The sequence below is a fragment of the Porites lutea genome, chromosome 9 (assembly GCF_958299795.1).
Source record: "Porites lutea chromosome 9, jaPorLute2.1, whole genome shotgun sequence".
NCBI lineage: Eukaryota > Metazoa > Cnidaria > Anthozoa > Scleractinia > Poritidae > Porites > Porites lutea.
Window position 1 is genome coordinate 13,094,277 of NC_133209.1, and position 26,435 is coordinate 13,120,711.

The following is a 26,435-nucleotide window of genomic DNA, read 5'->3' on the forward strand; positions in this document are numbered from 1 at the left end:
GGGGGCCCTCATCATATCGCTTTATTGGCCTCAGTTAGACACCCATTTGGTTGCTCAAGGCTGCCACTTGACATTTCTCACCTGGTCTACCAAAGTGTCCGTCGTCAGAGGTAATGTTTTTTCTCAGACTCTATCCTTTGGACGTCGCCTAGTAAGTCTTTCCACCTTTGACTTTAGCTGGGATATCGCTTCGGTTCCTTGCCTCCCAACCCTGTCCTTTAACCTCCTCACCCTCGTCGTTACCGGTGGCTTGTTATCTCGGTACTTGATTTTGGTACTGATTTTCTTCTGCTTTGTTGTGTGACAAACTGCTAGTATGTAGAACGACGACTGTTTCCTTTTCGCCAAATAATTGGGCAAAAAGGTTTCTTACTGATAACTTGTGGCACACTTTCAAGACACTTTAATTTTAAATTTCCTCATAGATCCCAGAATAATGGAGCCTATGTGAGCGCCAAAACATCTGGAAAATCAAAACTTGACTGGAGGATTAATTTTCAAATTTCCTGTCCTCTTTACAGCCCTATAAGAGTTTATCTTCGGCCACACCAAAAGATGCTGTTAAATCTTTATTATCAAAGTTGGCAAAGGCAAACAATGCTGCGTAAAAACTCATGACAGTCCCTTGGTTTACAGTATACGCAGACTTGTACAGCTTTAACTGTCATCACACGGTAATTAGTCTGCTGGCACAGTGTTTTGAAATCCTGCGTCGCGCTTGTTGGTCAAGCAGCAACTTAAATATTTTTATTCGGTATAGTTACAGCCTAGAGTCTGTTCTTATTAAAAGGCCTCTGCATTTTATCGGAACGAAACAATAGAAATAAGTCGTGTACCACTTAAGGTATATTCTGTTACGTACCAGCTGTCTTAAATCCCGAACGTTACACTAACACTCGAGAGCTTGGATTTTTCTCGCTTGGTTCTCTTCTGGTGACAGGGCTTCTGATCTTCCTATTCTATAAACACAGTTGAAGTGTTAGGACATTCTGATTGGTCTTACCTCCTGTTTGACCAATGTGCGGCCAAATGTTAAGAGAGATCTTGGAGTACGGAATTTACAGTCTATCGTCGACTTCTGTAAATCAATGCGCCTCGGCATTTCCTTTGGCTTTTTCACTGTAATTTCCAGAATAACAGTATAGCTCAGTATTTTCGATAGTCGAATCCTCCCTTCTACCGTGCGGACGAGGACGTTAAGTATCGTTAGACACCTTCGCAGTTTAGAATGATGGTGACTCTGTGAGTGGTTTTGGAACGGACACTCCGCCCTTCTTAGAGTTAATGAGATGTCTAAAGAAGATCAGGCAAGTAAAGCACATGGTTAGAAATCTGCTGCGTTAGTCGAATTCGCTCTGAATCAACACCTCTTCAGATACCTAATGGCTGGTAATTCTGTTCACATTACTCGAGGTGCTTCTTCTATGGAATATCTTGGCGACGCTTTCCGTGATGGCTTCATTCTTGTAATCATCGACTTAGAATCGAAACAGGTAGACACGAAAAAATCCCTCGCAATGAAAGGACATGTTCCTTTTGTAACAGTAACAAAAGTGAAGATGAAAATCATTTCCTACTAGATTGTAAGGCCTATTCTAAGATTAGAAACGTATTTTTTCTCCGAAACAGAACTTAAATTACCCAACTTCAAATCACTTTCACAGTGACACGATACTTTAATAGCTCATCTTATGAATTATTCTGATTATTTAATGAACTGCCAATTAGTTTTATTTATCTCGCAATGATTTGAGTTAAGAAACAAATTAATTAATTGCTTTTGCAATACCGTAATACCCGTATGGTCATGCAAATAATGTGTAAAACATGTTAGGAATTAGATTCACGGATATAATACCAGGAATGCTAGTTCCTTCTTGTCTAGTCGATGTACGGTGTCTTCCCAGGCCTTCCCGGTCAATGCATTTCGGTGTCGTATCCGCGACTCGTGCGGACCACGAGACCCGAAACGCTTCGGCCACGCTCAATAATGAGGCACAGAGACTAGGCAAGGTTTCGTCCATGTTCGTAAGTGCGGAACCAACATAAGACGTTTCTCGCTTCTGTACCAAGGTCCTCTGTTTTTTAAATCACTACGTCCAGACGTTTAAAGCTCAGTTAGTGTATCAACTTCAAAAAAATCACCCTCTTACTTAACTTGTTCCTTTCCCTTCACCCCCTTCCTTTTTTCCTTTTCTTTGTCAGCTTTGTCTTTTGTCTTTTATTATTTTTGTCTTTATTTTTTTTTAACCTTATTACTATGTATACTATTACTGTTACTTTGCCGTCGTCGTTCAGTTCAACTAATATTTAATGTATTTTGTAAGTGGTAGAGAAAGGCCCCGTTGTTTAAGCCGTGGTTTCTTTTCGGCTTTCTTTCTATTTTCTCGTGAACCTTTGTAATTTTTTGTTACATTACTAGGTGGCGAAATAAAATTTGTTGCTCTTCGCTTCCTTCTCGTACTGGATATGTATCTTTCTTAGTTATAATAATAATAATAATGATAATAATAATAATAATAATAATAATAATAATAATAATTTAAACATGATACAGGATTGCTGCATCAGTTTTAAGAAAAAACTGCTATCAATGCAGGTCCTGTAAAAATTGAAAAATAAAAATTAAAAAAATTAAAAAATATGGATAAGGATCAAATTACAATAATATAAAATAGTTACACTTAAAAGGAAGATTCAAGAAGATCATATTATACGTTTTCTTTTAACTAATGTGTCACCATACATCTAGCTAATAATGTTGAAGCCAGATTCAAGGCTGATTGATCAGGTTCTCTTTTTTAGGTTATAATAGAAGGAATTAATGGCAATTCTCACCTTGGAGATGCTGCCCTCGACGAATTTCGATTCATAAAGGGATCTTGCAGATCGGGTTTGTATTGTTACTCCATGAATTTGATATTGGATTGCTTTTAGATTACATCACATTTGCACGTGTAACTAATGATTGCAAATGTCGTGTTAATATTAGATACATAATTTACAAAATTGAACAAAAAAATAGCATTACACCTCTTTCAGCAATATTTACTGACTGAACTGAAGTAATAAGTAGATGCTGTAAAATGCAAAAGCCATAAGATGGCACCTATGGCGGAGGTTTGCGTAATATATTTTGGCTTAAACACAGGGGGGGGTGGGGAGGGGGAGAGGTATCTCTATTGTTTTCCACTTAAGTTTCTTGACCCACTCCGCCTGCCAGTATGACGTCACATAGTAACGGGCAAGAGCCTCGGGTCGCTTGTGCAAATTAGCAAGGGATACGACAGCTATTTGGACGAGCGAGGTCGAGGAAAAGCTAAGAAGCTAGCAAATATCGCTATTTATCGCTTATTTGATCAGTCGAATGTGTGTGAGCTTTGGTGTTGCTAGAATCTGTGATCTTCGTCACGTGATTGCTGTATAATTTTTTTAATTTGTTTTGCCCTCGTGTTGCGGGATCGCCATCTATTCCACGAGACCGGCAAGGTCATCAAAACTTAAATCTTTTTTTCTCTGAAATAGGCAAGGTCTAGTCTCAAGAATAGGAGGTCCCATTTACAGATCACACATGTTTATATTTCATCTATTCTTTTGCTAATTAAGCGGGCCTAACTTCATATCATTCCTTTCGAGTGTGGGCATCTGTTGATCTCCTAATTCTCCACCAAATTCAGTAAAGCTAGTTCGATCGATTTTCTACATCGAGTCGGCCCGTTGAACCCTAAATAATGCGAAATAGCTTTGAAATATGCGCTTAAACTAATTTTCCGCATATGTATATTTGAATTCATGATAAATACAGCTCCACCAGCTTCAAACAGCGTCTATGGCAGAGAAAAATTGTTTTGATATAACAAAATTAATTTTTCAAATCTTGTGTGTAACTGTGGTGCAGTGGCCAAGGAGTTGCTTGAACGTGCGGATAAACTGGGTTCGACTCCCGGCGACGCTGGTTTCTGTTTCTTTGTACAGTTTTTTTCTCTGTTTACTCTCTTTTTTTTCTAACACTGTTTTTGTTTTTGGCCTTTCTTTCTTTATTCTTAATGCTGACCCTGCTGGTCATGCACTTGGATCAATATATATTTTACACTTAAGTCCGGAGTTTTATTTTGGAAAAGGCCGATCTCAAAAGCTCTTGATCTGCATACTGGCCAAGCTTACGACCAGAAAAAACCATAAGCTGTCAAGACATGTCCCTCCTCTGTAACAGCTGAATTTTGTTCAATGTTAGTTGACATCATGACAAACAACACACAGTACATTACAAACTGTATTAATTTACACCCAACACCCACCAGTGGCCCACTGGCGAAAGTTAAACTTGCCTTTCGTACATCGTCTTAATCATCAATATTATTACTCTAAAATCTCCTCTGGGTTTGCCCCCCAAAATAAATTAAACGAAACCTTTTATTGGTTTTCGGGATTTAATTACAGAATTACAGGTGTATGCCCAATACGGTATTAAAATGCGGTAAAGCAACAAGATTCAATGCTCTCAGTCTCTCACAAATTGCTTTCATTTACTTCCTCTTTCAACGCTACAGCTAAGCGAACTTTGAGAGGAATGATATGGGGTTCCACTAGCTCTGAAGAGCTGAAAATACGCACAATGTAAGTATAATACATCCTTTGATGAACGTCCTATTGCTGTATCTAAACTCCTCAATCTTGCTGTGCACTGGCCCTCAAAAGTGTGACCGGTTTGTATGATTGCCCGTAAAATTTACTCGACCATAGAAAGGAATCTTTAAAATTCATTACACCACCGGACATTTCATTCCAAAAAAGTACTTAAATTCTAGTTTTCTGTGACAATAGAAACCTTAAAATCTCCAAATCCAAGAAATCGGAATAGTATTTCCGTGATAGAATCGAAATTTTTATCCCTCTCTTCGACTTTGCTCGCCATTTTTAAATTTACTGACGCAAGACGTGACATTATAGCGGAGCTCCACGCGCGCGCGAAGCAAGCGCGTGGGCGGAGCCCCATAGCTAAGGAAATCTACCCATCCCAGAAAATTTGGTAATCACGTGACCGACCGACCGACCGACCGTCCGTCCGCACCACAGGCACACCAATGTTTACTCTCACACTTTCTAGCTACTTGGGAGCCCAGGAGAAAGCTGATTGCACATCAATGTTGTCATCAATTGACAGCTGTCAAAACAGGGTATCCGTTGACCACTATCACCTGACCGAATCGCGGGCTCAGGTGTCGACCCATCGAGGTTGAGTATTTTTGAAGTTATCCGCTGACAATTTACTCGTTTTCAAATGATCGCAGGCTCACGTTTACTTTTGTTTTAAATTCATATCAAATATGTTGTGTTTATGTCAGTATCGCCCCGCACTATTACGATTTTGATTTCAAACTGACTTCAGACGCAAAAGTTCAGCCAGTTTTTTTAAAATACAGGCGGGGAAGACCTTTTCTTACCATGGTCAAGTGTTGGTCACGCTCCACGTCCAATTTTTATGCTTTGATTGGTTAAAATTTGACAGGTGAGTTCATGCGTAAAATTTATGCAGCATCTTGAAAGTTGTTTACTTTGACAGCTGAAGCTGACAGAGTTTTGAGTCAACTTGTGATGTTTTTAACTGTCTTTTTCCACTGGATGTACAAAATGAAATACAGCTGCTATTAAGAGCGTTCTCTTATTCATAGCTGGTTTGTTTATTGGGTTTTTGGTTGAAAAATGCGTCGCTTGTCAAAGCCGATAATCCAATTTCGGATGGCATCGTTTTTGTTTTTCACCTTGCTGGATGCGTACGAGAATTATAAAGGCTCAAGCGATCCTTGCCTTACTTGATTGCTTTCAGGAGCTGCATCTCGAAATATGGTAAGCCTGAGTAATTATTGTATTTAAATCCAATTTCATGAAGTCCAGCGGCGCAGTTTATGAAGCTAGTTTATTCACGTTTGTATTAAGATTTGACTGAGACACTGATCTGACCTCGTATGAGGTTTGATATAAGCTTAAGCTTACAGAACTTTAAAAAGCCTTTAGTCGATATTAATTCACCTTAAAAAAAAGAAAAAACTTTCCGAAGACTATTTAGTTATAATTTTGGCTGTAGAAAGAAAGCTTTGAACGATTTTCTTTTCGTGAGTTCCTCTTTGAAAACAGCCAACGCCGGGAAACTGGCGGCTTAAAACATAAACTTTAAGCTTACTAGTAAAGACTTGAGGATTCTTAGACACACTTAAATACTCATTTGTTTTCGTGAATGAAAATTGTTGTCTCTGTAAATGTTCTATCGAATTATTGATATTTCTTTATTGAGTTTTGGTTGTCTCAAAAGTGTAATTTTCATCGCTTTGCCGTTTGTTTTCAGGCGTTCATAAACATCGCTCGCAGGAGTACTCAAAATGCCAAGCGTATCAAACGCTTTTTAAGATTACACATCGTTATAAAACCGTTAATAAAAAATAGACTCAATAAATTCTTTATCACGTTGAAGCGTAACTCTTTTAAAATTTCTTCGCAAATTTGGCGCTTGTCAAAAGTTAGAACCGGCTGGCCGTATAGGTGATTTTGGAAATTTTTTGAACGGTTTCGCTAATTAAAAGTACACGCATGCCTCTATGGTCCTAAATATTGAATGAATGCAATTTGCCTTGAAGTATTGTGAAATACTGCATTTTGTACGAGGTCTGTATGATAAAAACAGCGCCTCATAGTACTCTTTCTCCTCAGATGTAGTGTATAAAAAAAATAAAAGATTGGTTTGCACCATGGATAATATTATCCATGGTTTGCACGCACCCAGATTTATTTGCAAGAATTTGCAAACTTGTCGAACGCAAAAAATTCGGTCTGATTTGTTTTCCAAGAATTTGTTTTGCACGCCTTATCTACTGTGATCAAGAGCCATCATTGTTCTTAAATGTGACCGAAGACATTTTTTTGGGAGTACATATAAGGCTATATCAACTCGATACAAAATTTGTTTCACTCCAAAATCACTTAGCTTTTCCCTCAAAAGTCACATGAATGTGCCCTTACGTTAACTGATTTATGGAATACAAAATTATTGTTTGATTTAAGTTATAAATTTATCAATGGGAGCTTCGCTTTTAGCTGTGGCTAAATATATATATTACTGGGAGGCGGACTGTACCACAGATTTCCTTGGAGACACCTCCCCCCCTGCTTAAACATCTCGTATCTCATTGCTCCGATATAACATATCTGGTTAGTAGATGTTTATTGAAAAAAATATATCTGGTGAGAAACCAATATTATCAATAAGGGTTGGAATACGAACTATCCTATTGTATATGTAAGTCACGGGGGAGGGGGGGATGGGGCTTCCCGGGCATATCTTTTTTGTCATTTTTTGTGCTACAGTTCGTTTTTCATCCAATGCCTAGACTAGATATACCAGAAATCATTTTTTAAATATCTTGTGTCCTATGTTTTTTCATGAAACATGAAATTCTAAATCCGAATGATTCAAACAGGGCAATCAGGCCACATTAGACTGCAATCAACCTGTGAGGTCAATTTAACAAGTTTCTTATGCCAGTATTTGTTTTACCTCAGAACCTCGAGTGTTTTATGTGGCTTCAAACAGGGAAGAAAACATGGATATGTATCGAGTTCACTCCTTACCAGCCCATGATCAATGGCTGTACAAATTTGAGTTCACTGCTTACCAGATCCTGCCTACAATGAACAACACCATGATGTTTATTTATCCTGCATCGAAAATGGGATACTCAATTATATCAGCAACTCTTAATCTTAAAGATTCCCGTCGATTTCCTTACGACTTCTTTAGTACCCAGAGAGAGAATTCCACCACAGAAATTTTAGAGCTTTTCTCAAGTTCTAACACCAGCAAGATAAGCCTTACTAACAAGTCAGATGATTGTTGCTTCATAGTTCAAAAGGCATCAATACCAGTTGTACACCTCCCAGGTAAGTGGGACGACTGCTAGAGTTCTTCAAGAACAAGCAGTAAGGTTTGAGGGCATTTGCCCTCTTTATTTTTGTGGGATGTTTATGCACCGTTGTGTCCCTGGAAAGAGGTCCTCTCACGGTCCTCCCGGATTATCACCTATGCTGTAGTTTTATCCAATACCCTAGATATTGTAGAAGTAAGAAAAAGCCAATTAATGTTAGCTTAAATATATTTAAAAATCTGCTTCATTGTGTCATGTAATAAGCAACGAACCCGGCCAATAAACCTCACAAGTTACACTTACTTAACCTATATTGCCTGCTCAAGGTCATATTCGGGAAAAATCTATTCATTGCATGTATTATTTTAAAATGTCACTAATGGGAATCTCAATACCATTAAGCAGAACTACTCTTGGATAAAACGTGTTTTGTATCTAAACGGACAGTTCAAAGCCAAGAGCCATAATGGGACAGAGACGGAAACGCCCAGTCTAGCCCTTGGGATATGTAAATTTCACCAAAGTTATTTTTAGACTAATTAAACGCTTAAATGAATCGAAAATTGGTTTCCCGAGAGGTCCGCAAACTTTTATTCAGTGCTGTCAAGAAATAATGACGTCCCGCGTGGAGGTGCGTTTCATCAACCAAAGTGATTTTGAAAAAAAGAAAATGGTTTTCTCTTAAAAGGTTGTCCCGATTGGGAGCTAGATTCCACGCGTACGATTTCGTTGGAAATGACTGATTTGCCAGATGATATATCGGTTTTTTTATGAGGAGGAACTGAAGTCCGCGGACAGCGATCCTATTCATGAATTTTCAATTTCGGTACTGGAACCTCGGCAGGAAGACATAAACAACAGCAAAAGGCAAACAGAGGAGTGGGAATAATCGTCGCACAAAACAATCCCAGCAGCCAAACGTCAATTCAAGGGAAGCGATGTCGACCTGCGATTCGAACGAAAACGCTAAAATGCAAGCAAATCACAGCAGAAATCAAAACAGGAAAGCTGCAGAGGTGCTGACAAAAAAAGGACCAGAAAGTAAACTGCGCCCCATGTGTCAAAACTTCGTATCAGAACAGCTCTAACAATAAGTCATGAAAGATTTTGAAACCAATCGAAAGCTAATGGCTAATCGAAGAAATACTCGACTCCCAGAACGTTGTATCTAAAACTTGTTTCTTCAGTGGCAGAGGACGCAAACAAAACCTACCAAGTTCATTTGACATTCGAGGTTGTGGGCCCAGCGTGTCAAAACATTGCAGAAAACCATCTCATTCGCGGACAAAAGAAAATCGTTTTTAGTTATTCATATCCAGGAGGCACTTTGGAGAAAATTAAACAACGTAAAACCTTGTTTATCTGCAACAAAGAACGTTAATTTTGGAACGTTAATTTTGCCGACCAGAAACAAAACCCACAGAAAATCAATATGCGTGTCATGACCTCTCAGTGTGAAACAAGCGGCAAAAATCACATTTGTTAAATCAAAACTTAGAACCCTCCAGAGCATAATCTACCCACCAGAAGGAAAAAACGTATTGGAACAAGCAGCATCATTTTAAGCATTTTAGTTAATTCTTTGACTTTCGTCTGCTTCTTTTCATAATTAAGCGGACTTCTTCTCACGGCTTTCTCACGAGGGAAACAGAATTTGAGTCCTCTTCGGACAAATCATCGCTTTTGCCAAGGTTGCGAGTAGGAACGCTAACTTCAATTTCTTGAACTGAAATGTGCTCATCAGGCTCGAAAAGGGTCACGAAAAGGGTCACGTTCAATATTCAACAGTCGATCGCCATCACAATATTCTGCTTTGTTTGCTTTAAGGCAGTCAAGTGTGGACTTGATGATGTTTCAAACAATCGATTAAAATGAGCGGACGCCCCAAGAATTAGACTACCTTAATTACAATTACAACCTCTAAAAATAACTTTAGTGAAATTCACATATCCCGGCCGACGCCCTAAGATTCCCTCGCTTTTGCCAAGGTTGCGAGTAGGAACGCTAACTTCAATTTCTTGAACTGAAATGTGCTCATCAGGCTCGAAAAGGGTCACGAAAAGGGTCACGAAAAGGGTCACGTTCAATATTCAACAGTCGATCGCCATCACAATATTCTGCTTTGTTTGCTTTAAGGCATTCACGTGTGGACTTGATGATGTTTCAAACAATCGATTAAAATGAGCGGACGCCCCAAGAATTAGACTTCCGTTCAATTACAACCTCTAAAAATAACTTTAGTGAAATTCACATATCCCGGCCGACGCCCTAAGATTCCCTCTCTGTCCCATTATGGGTCTTGTCAAAGCCAAGAGCCATAATAGGACAGAGAGGGAGTCTAAGGGCGTTGGCCGGAATATCTTAATTTCAAAAAAATTATTTTTAGAACTATACGGACCACGCGGAAACAGTTTTCGGTAAACTGGTTGACTTCCGGAAGACTCGCTTTCACGATTCAGCGCGCCAAAGCGAGGGGGCGTCAACAAATAAAACAAATGGCGGCAGAAGTGGAGCGGACGATGTGGAGGGACTTTGAGTTGATAAATTGGCCTTCTTCAGCGAAGAACCTACCATAGAAACTGCTTAAAACTTCTACACAAAGGGGTCCTTTACAAGCAACGGTAGAAATCGGTTTAAGCGACCGCGTGACCATCGTTTTTGTTTGAACAGCTGGAAAGAGGACAAGTAGCATTGCGGCCCGGACAAACGTTGCACACAAAACGCGCGGGTCCTACAAAGGCGACCGTTCAAGCGACCATGTGGACGTATTTTCTATTGAAAGAGGAAGGAAAAGAACGTATAAAGGTTTCCAGTACTTTTGGAAATCAAGGACATGACCGGGAAACTTGTGGAACACACCTTTTCCTGCTTGACTGATATTTGGTTCCGCACTTCACATTGGACAATTAGCAATTATTCTTTATTGAACACGACGCTAATAGAAGCGGAATATTAGCGGCGAGGTTAATGTTCCTAAAAAGAAAAGAAACCAAAAAGCTCAATATGATTGACGGATCAAATCATGCGTGGAAATCGGTTAACAATAGGTTTGATATTTACAAAATTTTCAAATATTGCAAATCAAATCGGAAACAATACCCTAATGGATTATATGGAATCGCTAGAAGTTTAAATTGCACTTCCAAGACTAAGAGGAAAAGTAGAGCTTTGTTTTCATCTGTCGACTCGCCAAGTTAGGGAAAAAGGTTTTTTGTGCAGCTAATTTGTGTTGTTCTTCGTAAGTGCAGACAATGGTGGCCCGGTTGCTGGAGGTAAGGAGCCGTTTCTCTGTAGTTTTCCTCTGTCCTGTTTAATAGAAATCTCGAACTTTCGTTAAGATTTGCTTTCATTTTTTTTTTCTCATAAGTTAGTTGAATTTGATTTCGAGGGAAAATTTGTCTTCATAGGAAATGTTGAGTTTTTACACCTCTTCTACTTGATTAAACTGTAATTGTCAACATTCCATCGAGCAAAAATTACTGCTAAAGTTAATCGGAAAACGCTCTTTTGAAACTTTGAAGTCTTTTCATACCTTCAAAAAAACACTACAAAGATCACTGAGTGTGATACCGATTTTTGCTTTTAAAAGCTTTATTTGTGTAGAGTTATTTGTGTTTTTCATGTTGCAAACGGTGTTGAAATAAATACAACAGTATGATAATCTCATCGATCTGGAGTTTATTTACTTTATGTGGCTTTACCAAGCCTCATATTTTTCCTCATACAACTGTAATAATTAACCTCTACAGAGCCTGCACCACAATGTGTAGGTAAGATTTCCATACAACCCCAAACATTTCTTATGTGTGTTAAATAATATGAGCTTGCTGCATGCATCGTAAATGTAAGGATTTGGATGCGTAGGACCTTTTGATGTTGTGTTTGCCTTTTATTGATCCAGCAAGTTTTGTCTGCTTTAGTAAGAACTCATGGTTTTAGGTGCCAGCTGCTGAATGTAGTCTTTTCCTTTTTTCTCTATAGAAAGCACTTAAAAGTGTTAAGAATATAAACTACTGCAATAAGTTCAAGCTGTGTATAGCTTCTTGGTAATAACTATGCCTTATTTCTTGCACCTCCCCTCCTCAGTGAAAGCCTAACTGACTCATTTTCTACATTGTGTGGTGAAACCTGTATTATGCAGACCCCATATTAAGCAGACGCCCTGTATTCAGCAGTCGAATAGCTCAAAATGTGGCAAAACGGTTAGAAAAACAAACCTGTATTTAGTGGATATCTCTACTGCCCTTACCAAACCATGTGTATTTTGAAACTGATTTTAAAGTATTTAAAATGTATTTCAGTATTTGAACACTATTTTCCTGTATTTTAATCCTGTTTGACAAAAACATTTAAATTTGCGCCCCTGTTTGAAATATATCTTAAGTGTAGTTAAATTATATTTCATCAAAAGGAAAACCTCTCTCATCAATTTACAATCTATTTTGTTTAAGAAATATGATTAAAATAGGGTATTTAAAATGTATTTTGGGCATAGAACCAATAACACTGTTACAAACAGAGTTCAAATAGACAATTTGAAATATGTTTTAAGAGCCTAAATGTTGACCGTATTTTAAAAAATTTTAAATAGGGTATACTTTAACACTGTTTTGAGTTCTATCTAAAATGTATGTTGAGACGCATCCACTCACAAAGTTACAAAAAGAGTTCAAATAGACTTTTTGAAATATGTTTTAAGACCTTAACTACTGACCGCATTTTAAATTCTGTTAAATAGGGTACCTAAACACTGTTTTGAGGTCTATTTGAATTGTATTTTGGGCACACAACACTCTGACTATGAAAAAAGATTATACATAAACTATTTAAAGTCTGCTTAAAGACATCAAATGCTGACCTTATTTTAAATACTTTAAAATAGGGTACTTATCACTTATTAATATTGAGGTGCAATGTTGTAATGTATTTTGGGATACTTATACTCAGACTATTAAAGCAAAAATTGCACAAAGTAAAATTTTTAAGCCTTCATCGTGTCACGAGCTCATAAATGACTCAAAACAAGCTGTCATATATTGTGGACCGCATTCTTCTCTCAACAAAGTTCGAAGCTGAGCGAACACTTAAATCTCCCTGCAAATCCAGAAGAAATTGAAAAAAGAGAAGAAAATTAGGAATAGATTTAAGCTTTGACTGACAGCACGTAACTGTGACAGAGTGCCGATAAAAGATCAATCCGTTCCTCAATGTTCATTGCCTGCAAGCTCTCTGCGAAAATCTCCGCGTAGATTTTAGCCGTGATTCAATTAATGCAGTTACGGGACATTCCATAAGTTTTTTTTTAAAAGAAACGTCTTAAAATCGCATTTTAATTTCATATAGAAATTTTTCACAAACAGCCGAAACCGCGGGCCGAGAACCGGATGCACGCGGTCAACAGAGGTTTGTCTAAAACAAGCCCTTGAAATTACATAATAAACAAACTATCCAAGCTAAGAAACAACGCTCAGATCTGAATAAACTCCAAGAAACAACGCTCAGATCTGAATAAACTCCGACATATGGTTATCTTTCTTTCATAGACTATTCCGCACATGCATGGCATATTATTTCTGAGATGTCACGCGAGACTGAAATCACGACTTCGCGCCGCGGTGATGTGACAAATGCACGTGATAAACAAACCTTCCTTTGCCCTTTGCTCATTTCAAATTATTGAACCGACGGTTGCTGTGAGGTTAAATGCGCTTGATTTTACTGTTTGTTACGATCTTAAAAAAAGTACACTTCAACTCTGCGGATTGTCTGAACACGTAGATGTTGCTTTTATCACGAATCAAAAATGGGTATGACTCCTCAGCGACTGCTATGTACTTTGAAAGGTTCTGGTTCAGGTGATGCACGCGGTCTTCCAAGAGTCTTGTAGATGTTATATAGAATGTTCCCTCTATATGCATAACATGTTACTAAGACGCTTAAATATACCCCATATGAGAAACAAATGAAGGCTAGTAAACATTTATACTCCCGCCTGTACGGCCATTTTAGTTTTTACAGGATTCCTTGCTCAGCCTCGCTGTTCAGTCACTTGATGTCACGTCACCGGCCTCTTTCATTCCCGCGTAAATTTGATCGTGTTATTCTTATGTTGTTCTTTATAAGCCAATAATTAATATTCAGGCGTAGCCTGCAAGCTTCTGATGATATTTGAGTAAAGCCGTGAATATAATAAACAATGTAAGTTACATGTATGTAGATTATTATTTACCGGTAACGTCAGTAACGCTATACCCTTTTGAAGCCGAAGATTGATAGCCTGTGTACAGACCCCCCCCCCCCCCTCCCCTCCGATTTTTATTGAGGAAGGGGGTCTGTACACAGGCTAAAGATTGATTTGAGCACAAGAATTCCACAAGAATTTTCCGAGAATTCTTAGGGAAATCAACGTAAAGTAATCGGCTAAGAGATAATTCTCGTGAAATCCTAGCCTAGGACTGTGTGGAGAAATTTCGCGGAGGTAAATCTAGCTTTTTCAGGGTAATCTCCGACGGTTTTGTATTCGTTTTATTTCATGAATTTAAATGATATTTCCATCCTGTTTTTGTACTGTTTTTATGCTCTTTCTACCGATTTTTGTACTGTTTTCAGAAACCTCTAAGGCTATTTTCTCACAATTTTATTAATACTGTTTTTGCATTTTTGCAGCCTATTTTTGATGTATTTTCATAATATATGCGTGCTATTGCTTTTCTTCTTCTGTGGTATTTTAATACTATTTTCAAAGTATTTTTATTGTATATGCCTTAAAAGCAAAAGATAACACAAACTTGCTCTACCTGCATACTCGGCTTTAAGAGCATTAGAATGCAACAAAAATTAAAAGCAAAGCAAAAGCAGCACGTATATGAAGAAGATATTAGCTTGTTAGCTACTCTAAAATTCGAGTATAAATAAAGTTTTATGTTATGTTATGTTATGTTATGAATCCTTATAACAAATTCTTATGAGTGTGAAATATAAAACAGATATCCCATGTCAGTACCACAAAATTAGTGTAAAGTTTTCTTCAGTTGGCTGTTGTTTGCAGCTCTTATGATTGGTTGAAACAACACAAAGAAAATACCCCTTAAAATGGATATGGATACATTTATATTTGAAAACATTGTTTTTCTGCAAATATGGTAAGAAAAGTTTCAAACATACCAGGCTATTCATCTGCTTAACATGGGATGTAACTTTTAATATGGGGTTCGCTTAAATATACTGGTTTCGCCGTACACTATAGAAAATAAGTAATAAGTGTGGGAGGGGGGTATAAAATAAAACACAACTCAGCAAGAAGCTATACACAGCTTGAACTTATTGCAGAAGTTTTTATTCTTAATACTTTTGAGTGCTTTCTATAACGTAAACGAGAAAAGACTGTATTCAGCAGCCGACACCGAAAACCATAAGTGCTTACTAAAATGGAGAAAACTTGCTGGATCAATAAGTGGCAAACATAACATCAAAAGGTCCTATGCATCCATGAATGCCTGAAGCTTGAATTATGCTGTGGTACGATTTGCATTCAAACCCCTACATTTATTAGACATGCAACAAGTTAAGCTTGTATTATTTAACACACATAACAAATGTTTGGGGCTGTATGTAAATCTTACCTACACATTGTGGTGCAGGATCTGTAAAAGTTAATTATTACAGGTGTATGAGGAAAATATGAGGCTTGGTAAAACCACATAAAGTAAATAAACTCCAGATGAGATTATCATACTGTCGTATTTATTTCAACATCGTTTGCAACATGAAAAAACACAAATAACCTCACATAAATAAAGCTTTTACAAGCAAAAATCATTTTCAGGATACACACTCAGTGGTCTTTGTAGTGTTTTAGCCTCGCGAGTAAATAATGCATTAGCTCGGTGTTTTGCCAATCTTTTTTTGAGTAAGAACCTTTCAAAATTCGGCAAAATCCTAGGGTCCATTTTTTTTAAGGTAAGAAAAGTATTCAACAGAGCGATTTCCGATTAACTTTACTGAGCAGTATTTTTCGCTCGATAGAATGTTGACAATTACAGTTTAATTGAATAGAAGAGATGGTTTTGTAAACTCAACGATTCCTTCGAAGGCGAATTTTCCCCAGAAATCAAATTCAACTTATGACAAAAAAAAAATAAAAGCAAATCTTTACGAAATTTCGAGATTCCAATGCCAAGAAAACTACAGAGAAACGGCGCCTTACCTCGAGCAACCGGGCCACCAATGTCTGCACTTATTAAAAAACAACACAAGCTGCACAAGAAACCTTTTTCCCCGACTTGGCGAGTAAACAGATGAAAACAAAGCTCTTCTTTTCTTCACAGGCTGGGAAGCAGAATTTAAAGTTCTGGCGACTCCATATAACCCATTAGGCCATTGTTTGCGAAAGGACTTTTTAACTGCGATTTGATTTGCAATGTTTGAAAATTCTGTAAAGATCACATACCGATTTTCACACATGAATTGATCCGTCAAACGCGTCAATCAAATTGAACTTAAATGGTCTCCTTACTGATTTTTAAGCTTGGTGAGTAGTGGCATTAGGAATATTAATCGATATTAACCTTGCCGCGGATATTCCGCTTCTATTCACCTCGTGTTCAAGAATATTAAAATGCTTAATTGTTAGTTGTCCAATGTGAAGCACGGCACAAAATATCAGGCAAAGCGGCAAAAGGTGTTTTCCACATGATTCCTGGTCATGTCCTTGAGAAAAACACTCGAAACCTTTATACGTTTTTTTTCCTTCTCCTTTCAACTGAAAATACGTCCACCCGGTCGCTTGTATGGCCGGTCGTCTTTGTAGGACCCGCGGATTTTGTGTTCAACGCTTATCCAGGCCGCAATGCTACTTGTCCTCTTTCCAGCTGTTCCAACTAAAACGATGGTCCACGCGGTCGCTTTAACTGTATTTCTACCGTTTCTTGTAAAAGATCCGTTTGTGTACAAGTTTTAACCAGTTTCTATGGTAGGTTCTTCGTTGACGAATGACAATTTATCAAGTACAGACCCCCCACATCGTCCCTCCACTTAAGCAGCCATTTTTTTCATTTATTGACCCCGCCTCGCTTTGGCACGCTGAATCTTCCGGAAGTCAACCAGTTTACCGGAAACTGTTTCCGCATGGTCCGCATAGTTCTAAAAATAACTTTTTTCAAATTAAAATATCCCAAAGGCGTGAGTGGGAGACTCCCTCTCTGTCCTATTATGGCTCTTGTCAAAGCCCATTGGTGGAATGCGGCGTAACAGCTTGTACTCTGTCAGTTTAAACCAAAAATGGTAAAATAAAAATAAACTGTGGAACATTTAAGTATATATCATGATTACATGGTAGTTTGTGCCTTTTAACATTCTATTACAAGGTGGGCTAACAAATTTATGGACAATGTAAGAGGAAAGAACTTTGGTATCATCAGGATACCTAGCGCCTGTGTGCAGCGTTTAAGGGACAGTGTCCCGATTATGCGCATGCGCAAGCGTCATCTGTTTTATCTTCAAAAGACAATAGAACTGTCATATTGACTCGACAAGATTTCCTTCCGGACCGCACCGCCGACGGAGATTTGTTTTTTATATTCTCAAGTAATATTTTAGACTTTCGAAGAAGTCTTCCGTCTTATTTTGTCTTAGACTCATTGAGATTTTATTGCTAGCAGGGCCGTCTTGCGACCCGAAAATCTCGTTCTGCTCGCTTTAAAATCAGCTTTTCTAATGTGAAACTCGTGTCAGGGGGTCAGTTGTTCCAAGTCCAGTAATATTTGCTTGATTTGCTCGCGTTCTGGCCACAAACGCTTGGAAGACAAATAAAAATACAATCTCAACGCTATGAATCATCGCAAAGGTTAGTCAAAAATTATATTATGATTTCATGACACTAGTTTTTCTAAACATGTAGCGCGTGTTTGTTTGATTTTGTCGGCCGTAGGGGGTTCATTTAAAAGTATACTAACGCGTCGTTGCAAAACATTCTGCTTCACGAAGCTCCCCTCCATAAAAGATCTCCTCAGTCACATCAATGTCTCAATGGTTTCTTTCTTACAGTCTTTATTGCTGCTGTTTCATTTCTGCTTATTCCTTTTACAACTATCTGAGCTTGTATGGAAGCTAGCAGGAGAAATAAGCTTTCAATCGACATTAAAGTGCTTCCCTTTTTTTGGCCCTCCGGCCAACGGCAATATAAGTAACGCCAAAAAAATCCAGATTTCGCCCAAATCGAAACTTAACGGGAACAATATATCATTGATCTGTAATCCTGAGAAGCTTTAGTGTAGTATTGAACTCGGCTAAGCGCGATGCAAACGGATTTTTCAAGCTTCTCTTACTCTTCTCGCATCTTTTGATTTCGCGACATCCTGTCCAAAAATCAAAGTTTGTTACATTTGCAGTAACGGGATACTGTTCCTTTAAGAAAGACCCCCGCTTTAGTAACTTTCTAATGAAAAAAATTCAAGAAACAATCACTTTCCATCCCGTCTTTGCATCTCGCCTCGTTTATTTGTCTCTAGGCGCCTGTTTAGTATTCAATTTTCCGAATATTCATCATTTTGGTTGTAGAACGAAACAGAAGCTGTGTTTCTGGCTGGATACCTGTTGGTCCGTCTTGTCTTCGATTCTTCGTTAACACGAGAAGGACCTGGGACGGTGCTCGTGCTTCATGTCGACAGCAAGGAGGAGACCTATTCCTAGTAAACAATGCCGTTTTTTTCAGGAATGATTTGATGAATCTGCTAGCGAGTATCACTAATTCGGAGACAGACTTTTATGTTGGACTTCGCCTAATAAGGTCAAAGCTTGGACTTAATAACTGGCTCTGGATTGATGAGACGAGTGTGAATAAACAACAATGGAAACATGGTTACCCACTAAGCGATGAAAAGTATGCTTGTGGTGTCTTGAGTAGGATAAACGGGGAACTTATGAACACTGATTGTTCTTCGATGAATGGATTTATATGTGAAAGCCGTCAAGGTACTTAGCGAACGTACATAACAAGGGAAAGACCATTCGACTCATTTTTTTTACTATCAATTTAAATGAGTATGGCAGTTTTCTCAGCAGCTGCTTGGTTGCATGATAGTATGTTCTAACAAGTATTAGTCGGCAAGACCTTTTCAGTATTAAACTATCACGCAAAATACTTGTTTCCTTTTTTGTGGAACGTACACTTTTTCTTGCCTAGTAGAAATTGCTTTTCATTGTCTGACTTGTTACTCGATAATTCTACGATTGTTCCACTATCATTAGAGAGATTTAGAGTCACGTTTACGGCAAAGGGAAAACGCGAATTTATTCCACGTGACCAAGTTTTCCCCTTACTTGTCTTTGAATGTTCTTTACTTCTACAAGAAAACAGGATTGATTTAGGCTGTTTTTATCTGCTCATTTTCTATTTTGGAAAATTCTGACTTTGAGTCTGCCGTTTGCCGTTTGTCCTAAATGTGACTCTAAATCTCTCTATTAACTTGTGTTTGATCTGGCTCGCCAGTGGAACCCTCCATAAATGAAGTCGCTATCGTTTGCTATTATAAACAACGTGTTTCAGTAAAAGCACCGGAAGGAGCATTAAATATTCTACTTGAAAAACGTTAGTAGCTTAATTCACATTTACATTACTTTTCAGTGGACATAACCAAGTATCGTAATTGGAGTCATCACCAGATTCAGACGCAGGAATCACAATCACTACCATTTGTCCATCTCTACTCCTCGGTCTATCACAACACCGTAAGAATGATAAATTTTTTTCATTTACTGTTGAGATGTTTTTCAACATTTGAAGATAGTCTCCTGAAATATTTGTGTTTCTCTAGTTAAGCAATCCAAGATGGACAATTTCACTGGTCAGAAGGGTTTTTGTGTACTCCGTTGAAGTGGATCTCTTTGTAAACTGCTGTGATCAAAAGGCTGAGTCTGCAAGGCTATTTGTGACAGATGATGACAGACCCTACTCTGAGTGTGGCGACATTGACATCTCTTACAGATCCAACACATTGTTATTCACATGCACACCTCCAAAGAGCGGTAGATACGTCATACTGGATTTTGTCAGCATCTCTAGTTACCCAGCTAGTAGCATTACGGTGTCTTTCATAGGTGCGTGTTAATCTATAACTTGATCATGAAGATGGTGTGTTGTTTCATGTCTTGTAATTAAGCCTATAATTAGAAAAATGATTGTGAACAACTACTGTAGGAAGATCAAATTGTTTCACTGAGGAGCAGGAGCCATAATCGGGGAAGGAGACCGTAACTGGATAGCTTTTTCAGTAAGGTGCTGGTTCCATCGAAATAGTCACAAATATGCTATTTTCAGCACAAATTGCGCCATCTCGGGTGACACACGCGCACAATTTTGACGAGGACACCGGTCAAAGAATACACAAGCAAAATTGCGTCGGAAATTACCTTCGCAAGCCGTCAATAAATTACCTTTTTGTCATCATTGTTCCTTACCAATTTAGGCAAGCCCTTGAGAAGAACCTCTTTGACAATGACTATGAATGTGGGGACTGTGGATGTTTTTACGGTTATTGTGAACTCCGTAGTGAGAGTGCTTTTGATAAATCCAGTGACGAAGAGGTGTCGGGAATATCTTGCGAGAGATATCCCGTCTAGAGGAAAAATTTTTCAGGAGAAGGACGGCGGAAATTGAGCACTAACAGCCACCAATAATGGCTAATGCAATTTGTTGATGATGTTTCTGCTATTCCACTGGCACTGTTGAAAGCAACAGGCCTACAAACAACTACAGAGTCATTGCATTTCTGCGAATAATGCCATGCATAAACATTTCTTTCCTCTTCATGAATGTTTTTAAGTTACATCAAGAGATACATCGTGTGCGTATTTCTTTCTAGGGTATTTAAGTTTTTTGTTTATTTTCGAGACCACGAAAACTTTAAGTAATAACGAAGAAAATGCTTAGATAATACCGGCCCAAATGAACTGCGAGGATGTCATTGAACCGTACGGAGGTGTTTTTCTTTACCAAGTGGCTATTCGTACGGGACCCGTACACCGACTTGCATTTGCTATTCGTACTGGATTCTGACTAAACTGATTAGGGTTAAGTACTGCCAATACTAATTAGAGTAAGCACTGAAAATAGTGACTTTGTTTAAGCACTGACTGGAATAATTAAACCGTTGGCTTCTTTTTAGGATTAAGGAAACATTGATGGACTTAGGACGAAGATCATGGCTAAATATGAAACAGAAAAAAAAAACAGCAACAAAGAATTCTTTAAAAGAAAGTAGATACTGACGCCTTTTTACGTTAACTGTCGTAACTCCGTGTTATTTCATTGCCGTGTTGTACTTTTTTCTAATTTCTTCTAACCCTGTAATAATTTAAAAATTAATTTTGCTTTACTCTGTTAATGTTTATTGTTAAAATGCTTTTTTGTAGTATTGTAAATGTAATTATCTAATGTGATTATCAATCATGATAATTATACATCAGTTTTGGAAATAACAAGAAAAGAAAAAGTAAAAAAAAAAAAAAAAAGGCGGCATTTGCCGCTAGGTTACGGCAACCTTGGCAAGAGGAGTTTCTTCGTGTACGCGGAAGCAACAAACAAAGTTTCAACTGAAGTGGACTTAAACACGCAGCAACTTGTATAAGACAATGAACTTCTTGAATTTGTGTCAGTGAATCTCTGCACGAGAGCTAAGGTTGCGGACTGTAGTCGAAAGCGTGTAAAAACGTGTAAATTGTCAACATATGCTTCGTACCGGCATTTCTGGGCATTTGCAGGTACTCGCGAGTGTTTTAAAACGACGGATCAAAAGTGTCTGTCCAGAAAAAAAACACTAGAAGTAGGTGCTGTGGATTTTGATTTACTTCGTAATGTATATATTTTTAAACAATGTGACGGTTTCCAGCAGAAAAACGGCAAATCTTATTGAGTGTCCGTGTTAGAGTATAACTGAACTCAGCCGTAAGATCACGATGGCGACTACCCCGAGACCCCTAAATATCACAGGGTATCTAGACTATGCATAGCATTACATTCTTCCTTGTTGCCTTTAACTGAATGACAAATATAGCAAAGACTGTGAGCTAAACAGTCCTATAACAGAAAACTAAATATTTAGTAACGCGTCTTAAGTCACTAATAAAATGTTCAGTGTTCAATGTCATTCAGAACAATGGAATCATTCCTTATAACGCAGAGGTACACAAATGACTCGACCATTGACTCTGCTGATAATGGGAGTTGTAGCTGATGTTAATTCTCTGTCAATCTTCTCTCTGGAGTCATCAGGTAGTTGGTCTGTAACAGGGTGCCTGCTGTTAGTATCCTCAGCTACTTCACTGGACAAGTAACGCGGTTTCTTGTGTCCTCAGAATATATTCCTCCGGTTTCCCCTGTAAATTATGGTCATTAGCTCTCACAATATATGATCCTGGTTCGCCTTTGTTAGATTTCCCCAACAGCACTGCGGGTTCCCAGGTTCCTCCCTGTCGCACTATGATAATATCTCCAGGTTTTAATGGTTCAAGTGACTTGCAGCTCCGATCAAAATACTTCTTCTGAACTTATTTTTTCTTTCAGCAGTCTCTGAACTTCACTGGGGTCGTAGGCCATTGGATTTAGCTAGATATTCTTAAAAGGAATGATACTTCTTGTGCGGCGCCCTTTGAGCAACTGCGTTGGTGAAAGGCCAACTCCAGGAATTGGAGTATTTCGTAACTCCAGAATTGCTAAATAGGGATCTTTTTTGTCCTCATATGCCTTCTTGAGGAGCTTCTTGGCTGTTTGTACAGTACGTTCCACCAAACCATTGCTCTGAGGAAATCTTGGTAATGAAGTAACACGCTGAAATTGATACTGTTTGGCAAACGGTTGAAATTCCAAACTTCCATGTCTTGCCATATGCCGTTATAGACAGTTGGTGGCAGAGGTACTTGTGTTGTCTTTGAGTAATGTTGATAGTTCCTGTACTTGTTACAAATTCCACAACTAGCAACTTTCTCTTTCATGTGTTTGCTTATTAAACAAACCCTTTCTCTCTAACTAACTAGCACGGCTAAGGGTATCTGAAATGTGCAATTGGTCACCAGGTCTGTACTTGACTATCAGTTCATACTATTGTAAACGAAACATCATTCGCTGAATGCGCTGCGGTGCCATAGACAGCGGTTTCTTGACTAAACTTTCGAGAGGTTTTCGGTCACTTTCTACCCATAACTGTTTTTCCATAAAAGTGCTGGTGAAATTTGCTGATGTCAAAGACAGAATAGCTAACATTTCTTTTTCGATTTGAGCATTATTTCGCTCTGCACTGTTTAGTGATCTTGACGCATAGTCTACTGGTTGGTTTCCTTGCAGTAAACAGGCACCAAGACCCCCTGCATCAACAGATACAATCACATCGTCATTCACATCAAATACGTGAGAACAGGTGCTTGAGTGATACTGGGGATAAGCGTTTCGTATGCTTTCTCCTGTGCTCCCATCCAGTGCCACTCCACTGATTTTTCCTGCAGCTCATGAAGTGGTTTATTGCTGATAGCCAAATTCGGGACGAACTTATGCAAATAATTTTCCATACCCATAATTCTTTGTAGGCCTGTTTTGTCTTGTGGAACTGGCATATTCAAAATGGCCTGAATTCTGTCTGGATTTGGTCTCAAGCCATCAGTCCCAAATGCATGTCCCACATATTCAACTTCCTGCCTGTGAAACTTGCACTTTTGCTCACTAAATCTAAAATCATACGCCCCTGCTCTCTTCAAAACCTGCTTCAGAGTGTGATCGTGATCCTCTGTGTTTTTGCCCCACACAAGCAATTCATCAACAATGACTTCAAATTTGTCGATGTCCTCAAACATCTGACATGGCCCTTTGAAAAACCTCTGGGGCTGATACCAGACCAAATGACAACCTCTCAAAGTTAAATCTCCTGAAGGGCTTGTTGAAGCTAGTAAGCCGAGTACTTTCTTCGGCCAACTTGATCTGGTAGAATACTGACGTAGCATCAAGAGTTGAGAAACCTTTTGCTTCTGACATACTTGCAGCTACCTTTTCCGCCGTTTTTAAGGGGTAACAGAGTCAAGACAGATGGAAATATCCATTTTGCTTTCGAACCACAACGATTTGGTTGACCCACTTGGTAGGTTGCTCAACTTTGGTGATAATACCCATCTCTTCCATCCGACATAGTTGAGCCTTGACTTTGTCCCATAACATATCAGAGATCCGCCTTGGTGGGTGTATTACTGGAGTTGAATTTTCATCAGTCTTTATCTCATATTCACCTGGAAGTGTTCCAATGCCTCTGAACTGATTTACATAGGTATTGAGTATTACTGGCTTGGTCTCCTGTGTACCGCTTGATGCCACAGATAATAATCTCTGTATGTACACTCTAGGTTAGTGGCGGTTTGAAGCCCTAATACCGGTATGACATCTGCTTCAACCACCTATTACATGATATCTTTATCTTTTGTATTCAACTGCCACATCAGTCTTGCCCAATGTTTTGATTTCAGGGCCTTAATAGGAAACAAACCTTAACACCATTTTACTGCCACACACGATACCCACTTCCTTACAAATGCTTTCTAGGATGACATACGTTGCTCTGAGATCCAGTGTCAATCTTGAAAGATGTACTTTTCTTTAACTTTCAAATTAACGTACCATTCATTCTCTGTGCATTTGTTGTCACTTAAAGCACCAATGAAGAAGGCCTGTTCGTCACTGGCACCTTCTTGGTCCACTGCTTGAACCTCCTTTTTTCAAACTGGCATACACTTGCAAAATGGTTAGGCCTGTGGCAAGCATTACAAGTCTTTCCATATGGAGGACAATTGCCTCGTTTGTGACGATATCCACGGAATTGACATGAAATCATACCTGGTTTGCTATCTTACGCATTCCTACGCTCATCTTTCTGACTGTTTCCTCTTTTCTCCTGACACCATGTTAGATTATAAACTGAACTTAACCAAAAGATCAAGATGCCAACTGCCCCTGGGCCCTCCAAATATCACAGGGCATCCAGACTATGCATATCATGCCAGATGGGTGTCTCGGAACAGCATTTAAATTTTTGGCAGCTAAATTTGTAAATAGTAAATGCTATGCTTAAGTTTAAGCATATGTTAGATGAAAAATTCGATTTTCGGTGTTTTAGCATTGAACCCTGGAAAATTTAATTGATACTGAGTAAACCCTACTGGAGTAGTTATTGAACTGTTCTGTGTCTATTGAGCTGTTGTTGAAGAGACAGATGTCGCAATGTAAAGCACTTTCAAATACTTTATTTGGCATTGCATCTTTGAATTAAAAGAATCATTAACTTGTGCAGCAATTTTCTTCTTTCCTTCCATTCTTGTCACTTCCCTCCTCTCTCCCCCCGTAGGCTTCTCTTCTTGTGCCATGCCACCGGCGCGGAGTTTGGTTCCTTCTGCTCTTTCTAGAAGTTAAAAGAAAAACAAGAAACAACATAGGCAAAAAATCATGGAGAATATTAAATATGATTCGCTTGGAGACACTGAGTTTAGGTCAGGTAAAATAAGAAAGTTTTAGTCTTGCCCGTAGCTACTTAACAATGTTTATGGTTTTCGAAGATAGTCCTGTGTTGTGTTGTATGGCATACAGAAACTGAACTTCGCTACTTTAATTTTGAGGAGTTTGTGAGCCTCAGAAAATAGTCAAAATTTGCTTACAAAAATGGCGTCCGAGGGGGTCAAATAAAGTGATGCTTGTATCTCTAATACAAGAGCAGTGAAGAACCTATGTTTATTATATTTGTCCATTACTCCACCTAACCTATCTATGATGTTAGTATGAGCTTATTCTGTTGACCCCCTTCCGTTGACATTATTAACATTTTGCCCGGTTTTCTCTGACAACCACTCTTAAACTTAAATCGAGCGAGGTAGCAGTTATTATAACGACCGCAACCGTCAAAATGGAGGCTCACCATGCTTGATAATACAGCCAGTCATTGGCTAAAAACACGGAAGTGGGCAATGGTAGCAACAGTAAACTGAGGTGCTTTTAGGCGGGACTCACAAAGCCTAGAGGAGGACTTAAAGCGACCCTAAATAACTCCTGAACAGATATCCCCAGGAAAAATTCTTCGGAAAGACTAAATAATTCAAATCACAGTCATCTGAAGATTGACAAATGAATCCTTTCCTTCATCTATCGTAGCCAGCCACGGTGATGATTGGTCCTTGAAAGGAAGAAACAGACGTGAGCAAAAGCCGAACTCTAGTCGCTAAAAACAACAAAACAACAATTTTTCCAGTAAGCTGAGAAACTGAAAGCAATAAAATGAAATCAGATTGTGGGTTGTTAGGAGTTCACAGACCCGGAAGACGAATATGAATGAACAAGACGCTTATATAACTGTATGCAAAATACTTAACACCAAAAATACCGAAACACAAAAAGGCAAGATAACACACGTAATTAACCATATAAGAACGTGCAGAAAACAAATATCTGCTAAACTGCGTACCACAGATATTTTTGCATTTCCTTTTTTTACGCTAAGT

General features: G+C 38.5%; 1 protein-coding gene across 1 annotated transcript in view; it reads left to right on the forward strand.

Annotated features, from left to right (window-relative positions):
- LOC140948906 (uncharacterized) overlaps positions 1–26,435 on the forward strand; it is a 53,489-nt gene that overhangs the window by 23,847 nt on the left and 3,207 nt on the right. Inside the window, exons 4-8 of the mRNA XM_073398170.1 lie at positions 2,806–2,893; positions 7,555–7,932; positions 18,474–18,887; positions 19,540–19,643; positions 19,730–20,012. Of these exons, the coding sequence (XP_073254271.1) occupies positions 2,806–2,893; positions 7,555–7,932; positions 18,474–18,887; positions 19,540–19,643; positions 19,730–20,012 (1,267 nt within the window). The remainder of the gene's footprint in view (positions 1–2,805; positions 2,894–7,554; positions 7,933–18,473; positions 18,888–19,539; positions 19,644–19,729; positions 20,013–26,435) is intronic.